The sequence below is a fragment of the Limulus polyphemus genome, unplaced genomic scaffold, assembly GCF_000517525.1.
Source record: "Limulus polyphemus unplaced genomic scaffold, Limulus_polyphemus-2.1.2 Scaffold983, whole genome shotgun sequence".
Taxonomy (NCBI): Eukaryota; Metazoa; Arthropoda; class Merostomata; order Xiphosura; family Limulidae; genus Limulus; species Limulus polyphemus.
Window position 1 is genome coordinate 220,155 of NW_013666593.1, and position 6,261 is coordinate 226,415.

The window sequence follows — 6,261 nt, forward strand, 5'->3', positions numbered from 1 at the left end:
TTAATAACCAAAAAATCATAAATTACTATATCAATACCATAGAATTCCACTATAATTTATCAAGCGTAATAACTAAGCTCTATTTAGGTCTAAAAAGATATGAAAGATATTAGCTTGACTTCAAGAGGAAAATAACCTTCTGTGTATGGAGGAGAGTATCTATCAGAAATAAATTTTCAATTAAGTAAAATGTTAACTTTGAATATTATTGAAAAAGTTATAGAGTAGCTAGCAGCTATAATATCCATGGCTGGCAGACATAAAAATGGCAAGTGTCATGGTTCTCATTAAAGAGATTTAAGTTATACTGAATGGGTACATTTTAAGCACTGATTTGGAGACATAATGGCTCAGCCACTGGAAGACTTTTTGCTAATATTGTAATCTGTATATTGATATGTATCTGAAGCATGTTTTTGTGTTTGTTCAAGTGATTTTTGCTTTTTTTTTTTGCAGTATTTGGTCGTGCAATTCATGCTCTTGCAAAAATTGGAGAAGATATCTACATTGAATCTGAGGAAGCTGGTGTAAGGTTTTTATAGTATTTCAAAAGGTATTACCTGATATAGTGTATTTCAAACAAATCATAACTTAGTAGAATCACACTTGCTCTGTTATTTTATCTAAACAGAGAAACACTTCTCACATCATCTATGTCGTATCCAGTGATGAGTTTCCACCAATACATATTGAAAAATGCTAAACAGTCTCTCTCGTATATTCATATACATTAAGGTAATTGTTGTGTTTTTTATATGTTTTCTTTTTGTACAACACTATTTTTCCATAATTACAGCTAATTAGGGCTTCATTAACATCCTGTTTATGATTCATCTGTCTTAACCTCATCTCAGAACCCTTCAGGAATGTGAACTGAATGTTTTTCACACAGATTTGCTTATTGTTTTTCTCATAAAATGTTTTATTTCTAAAGCTTAACAGGAATTCTGTACTGTTTGATAAATTTCTTGATTTAAAGGCAATTTATTGTGAATTTTAAAATTCTGAATGTTTTTTTTTATTTTGTGGATAGGACAACATAAAGATTACAATATTTCTTGCTCCCTGCACTCCCTGAGGTTTTATTTTTTTTTTTATCTTGTTTTATTCATATTTAACATGTTAACAGGAAATTTGATCTTGAAAGCATTGCTTTGTTCCAGTGTTTAGTTTTACAAATATGTAAGGTGCACATGGGATGTAGTTTGTTTTGCATTAAGTCATTAAAAAAGACATTATTTCATTCATATTTTAAAGTGCCAAGCCTTGTTTTATTAGTGCTAGCTTCATTGTAATTGGCCCAGCATGGCCAGGTGGTTAGGGTGCTCGACTCGCAATCTGAGGGTCGCGGGTTCGAATCAAACATGCTCGCCCTTTCAGCTATGAGGTGTTATAATGTGACGGTCAATCCCACTATTCGTTGGTAAAAGAGTAGCCCAAGAGTTGGCGGTGGGTGGTGATGACTAGCTGCCTTCCCTCTAGTCTTACACTGCAAAATTAGGGACGGCGTGCAGATAGCCCTCGTGTAGCTTTGCGCGAAACTCAAAAACAAACAAACAATCATTGTAATTAAATACAATTTTAAAGGTTTTATGTTTCAGTATTTATTAACAGAATTTTATATACTTTTTACTTACAGATTTAAAAAAGTAACATTTTAGTTTAATTCTTGAAGCTAAGCAATATCAAGTTCATTAAATAATTCAGGAGAATGACCACATAGAATAAATGTTATTGATGGCATTCTCATTTGATGGAAGTTTTCATTTTGTAGCTGAACCACAAGTTAGGATGATGTGAAAAGATATACCTGTATTAATATAAAACTCCATATCTATCTTACTTTATATGCAGACAAATAGTTCTTTATAAAAGGTAGAGACTCTTTTATTATGTTTAAGTCAATGAAGAAGTTATTTAACAGAGCAAAGGAGAGTTTGTGTGTTACATTTCTTGGCATATTATATCAGGGCTTGCAGGAGTTTTATGAATTGAAAATATAAATGCCTATAACATGGGAATTGTACTTACTAGTGATGACCAGAAATTAATATTTGCTATGAATATTGTTTCACCTTTAATAAAACTACCATAAGATGTATTTGCAGAAATAAACTTGTCTACTGCTACATCCATATTTTGTAATTTATATTGAATCATATGTAGATCCACTTGTGCCATTATAAGGTAATTTTTTTTATACATCTTTAAACAGCTTCATTCTTTGGTATGTTGTTTATCATTGTAAGATGTAGAAATTATTTTAAAATATTGCTGGGTGTTTTGTCGTATAAATATTCTTTATACTAATGCATCAAGATTAATATTTTTCAATGTATTGGAGTGTTAAATCTTGTGGTGTAACCAAGTAACCACAACTTATTTGGTGGAGCCAATCACATGGTTACACATTGAAATTTATTATCACGGATCACGATATTGGTTCTTAATAGAGATTGCAAGGAATTGCACAAAACACTTATAGAATATTCAGGCAAAAAGCACCTTAAACAGTAAAGATTCAGTTCAAACAACACTTTAAAACCTTTACTATTGACTGATAAAGCTGTATACATATAAAAAGGCAGAAATAAAGCATGCATGTTAGATTTACAAGGAAAAAAAAATCCACTCAAAATGGCCCATTTGTAATTCTTCATATTATTATTATTCTCTTATTAGCCTACAACAAATATGGCTTGGTATATTATACCCAAACCTTTTATAAAATACTAAATAAGGTACTGCAAAGGTCATAGGGATATTAAAAAGTCAATTTGCTTCTTCTATATTTTACATAAGCTAAAAAACATCATAATTCTAGTGTAAACAACGTCATCATTACCCCTTTCTTACCAGCCAAGGTGAAACAAGAATTACCAGCCAATAATAGATGGACATTAGATGACTATAACATGTAGATACTCAATGGTTTGTACACTATACAGTCAGTGTCTTTAGGGAGCCAGCCCCTGTATTTTGTATGAAGTGAAGGAGTAAAGAAAAATACACATAATATTAAATTTTATTACACACATTCATAGAATAATTACCTTCAAAGATGCAACAGTTTTTTTTAAATGATGTTTTAGATGTACATGTTTTATTTGAAAAGACTGCTCTTCTACTGGTAAAATTTTATACACATTTAGTGTGGGTTGTGTCTTAGTTTTGACATATATTTGCCCATTGCTATGTATTCTATATAGAAAATTTAGTTACAGAGAAACTATAAATGCTCACTATATTCTCAAAGAAATCTCCATGACAATCTACGGCTGCAGCTTAATGTTTTATATCTTGAACTAATGCAATCAAATAGCAAACAGTAACAGTAACTCATCATGAACCATGTCAGCTAGCTACTAGCTATGTTTATTATCATTACAAAGTTAGCTATCATATCAAGTAATCCTTTGCCCATAGTTGAGCATAAAAATATCCAGCAAACATGGTAAATAAAAAAATTGAAAATTTAAAAACCTACAATTGTGAATCATAAAAAAAAGTAAGGAAACAAGGATGGATATACTGTAGACATTACTTACTCAAACTACAAATCCCTATTTTGATTCCACCAAATGTAATTCTAATTAACAGCATGTAGCCAAAATCAGGGCCTTTAGTTTTAGTAAATAATGTTTACAGTATATCCAGCTTTATTTGCTGGAAAAGAAACATTTGTTATGAAATGTGAACATAGAGGGAGAAGATACCTTCATAAAGATGGTGTCCTTTGTACCAAATTTAATCAGTAGTATTATTACTCCAAATACTGGGTATCAGGTTATTCCCCATTCGTGTGCATTCTCAAACAATCCATATTGTACAAAAATGTAAGGTCAGTGGGCAGCAGTCATGCCAAATAGTTCAGCTGACAGTTGTAAAACTTGAAGCACAAACCCATGTATTTGTTTGGGAGCCCATTGCTGCAATGATCACCTAAACAGAAAGCAGTTTGGACCCAACTTGTGAAGTGATGAATGCACATATGAAAAACCATATCAGTTGTAACAGAATGGATGTGATTGATCTTTTAGAGAATACATTTACAGCAGCATAAATTTCAGGTGGAATACACTTTAAGTCTCATAAGCTAACTGATAAGACAAGGCTTAAAAATATTTCTGTTTGCTGTAACCTGACCGACTTTCTGATATTGGGGCTAACAGAAATCTTTTTGACATTATGACCTGTGAAATTTTTATTATCTTCAATTTCTGCTGATATACTGACCCATCTAACAAAATTTGCTAACTGTAAAATTTTTATTGCTGTATTATGGTTAGAATATTTTTTTCTCTGAAATTAATGTAGTTTGTGATGTGGTGGGAGGGCATCACCTGATTACCAGTCAACAGATCAATGCTGATTGGCCAGTGCCTTCAGCCATTGTCTCCAACTATGTCAACAGTGACAACCTTATCTGTTCATGAAGCTGACATTCAGTAGTTATTTCTTTAGCTCACTTAGTAGAACAAATGCCTGGTGTGTGATAGGTCTTAGAGTTGAATCTGTGGTGAGGTATAGTGATTATTATGGACAAATTAAGTTACCATGATCTTATAAGGCTGTGGTGAATCATGATATAGTTTACCATAGCCTTATAAGATGCCAATGTTTTTCAAATATAATGTTACCACTCTCAGCATCAGGTAGCTGATTCCCTTCTGCCTACTTTTTTCCACTTTGGGTCCATCATCATTCTGTTTCATTTCCTTCTGTGGAGTCTGCCTCACCTGTAGGCAGTTTTGACCAGCTCTTTGCTTCTGGCTATTCTACCTCTATTGAGGACAGGTATCTCGTCCTTTTCTGTTTGGTTTGCTCATAACTTTGGTATGTGACTTTCAGTCTCGTTTGCCTGAATATCATAATGAGTATTGGATAGCTCTACTTCTGTCCCACTTCCATATTGATCATCATCTTCCTTGTCCTTATCTTTGTGACTCCTTTGCTATAACCTAAGGTCATGACTCTTCTGTATTTTAGAACCACAATCTCTTGTGTTCCTTTTATCTGCTTGGGGTGCTCTTCTCTCTCTTTCTTTGCAGTCTGCTTATCTTCATTTTATCTTCACACCTTTGTTGTATTTCCACCCTTCAGCTCCTCACTGTGGCTGTTTGTCATGACCATGATTTGTCTTGGTGGGGCCACCTATTCTTATTTATTTGCCCCTTTGGCTTCTATTTCTTCCTCTGCAGTCTATTTTTTTTTGGTTTCTCTTTTCTTAGAATGTCCTCAGTTTGGCTGTTTTCCTTCGTTCTCTCTCTCCTTGACCCAAGTCTTGCCCCTTATCTCACTGCACTAATCAGTGGGGATGTTCCAAATTCCTTGACTACTTGGGCTGAGTCTGCTTGCTAACAATCTTCCTTCAATTCCCTGGTATTCTGACTCAATAAACACCCCTTGAGGTGGATTCCTGTACATGGTGAGGGGACCTCCCAGGGAAGGTTCTGTATTTTCAGTTTACCTCCTCTGGGATCGGAACATCCACCCACGTGTTTGCTGTGCATGGCAACCCATGACGGGGAGGAGAGTGTCCTGGTGGTTGAAGGGTATCATTGATGGATCCTATACGTTGGTGGCACTTTAACACGTCACTTTGACCTTGAATTCCTGTACATTGGTGGCTTTGAGGTGACTTCTCCAGGATCAATTGGATGGTCTGGTTGGTTAGGGTCAACTTAGTACCAGTGCTAGACATTCTCAGTGGATGTTGTGGACCTTGTGTCTAATACTGGTGTTTGGGTATGGTCCCCATAAAACTCTGTTGTCTACAGTGCTCTACCTTAGCATTGTAGTGGGTCCCCTTGTAGGACTCCATGGTGGGTGGGGTTATTGGGCACCAAAGTTTTTCCTTTTTCATGGATCCTACACCCAGTGACTCACAAAAAAATCTCATTAATCTGAAAGTGACCACCTTCTACTGTTTCTGTACCTCATTTTCTCATCCTTCATTCTTTGACTGAGAAATCATTAGGACAGGAGTCTCCCTTTTTCATTCAGAAGGGTTTAGAGGGACTTGCTGGCTCTCCAAAGTCTGGGGGCATCTTGGTGGAAACATCTACACCTAAACACAGCAAACTCAACCTGAATTCAAAGACCATTGGAGATATACCCATTGAGATTACTTTCCATTCTTCTTGAGGAACCATCTTGGAGAGGGATTTTCAGAACATCCCCAAGTTAGAGATCCTTATTCGATGACGAGGAACCCACTTTGAGACTAATAATGCTTGGAGACTGCTTGAATGGGTAATG

General features: G+C 34.9%; 1 protein-coding gene across 10 annotated transcripts in view; it reads left to right on the forward strand.

Annotated features, from left to right (window-relative positions):
* Positions 1–6,261, forward strand: part of LOC106461546 (cell cycle checkpoint control protein RAD9A-like) — a 93,032-nt gene that overhangs the window by 19,079 nt on the left and 67,692 nt on the right. For 8 of the 10 annotated variants that reach the window (XM_022388535.1, XM_013921380.2, XM_022388533.1 and 5 more), the window contains exon 3: positions 457–527. In XM_022388535.1, coding sequence (XP_022244243.1) covers positions 457–527 — 71 coding nt within the window. Of the gene's footprint in view, positions 1–456; positions 736–6,261 lie in introns of all 10 variants that reach the window. The other 2 variants (XM_022388538.1, XM_013921382.2) reach the window with 2 other exon arrangements.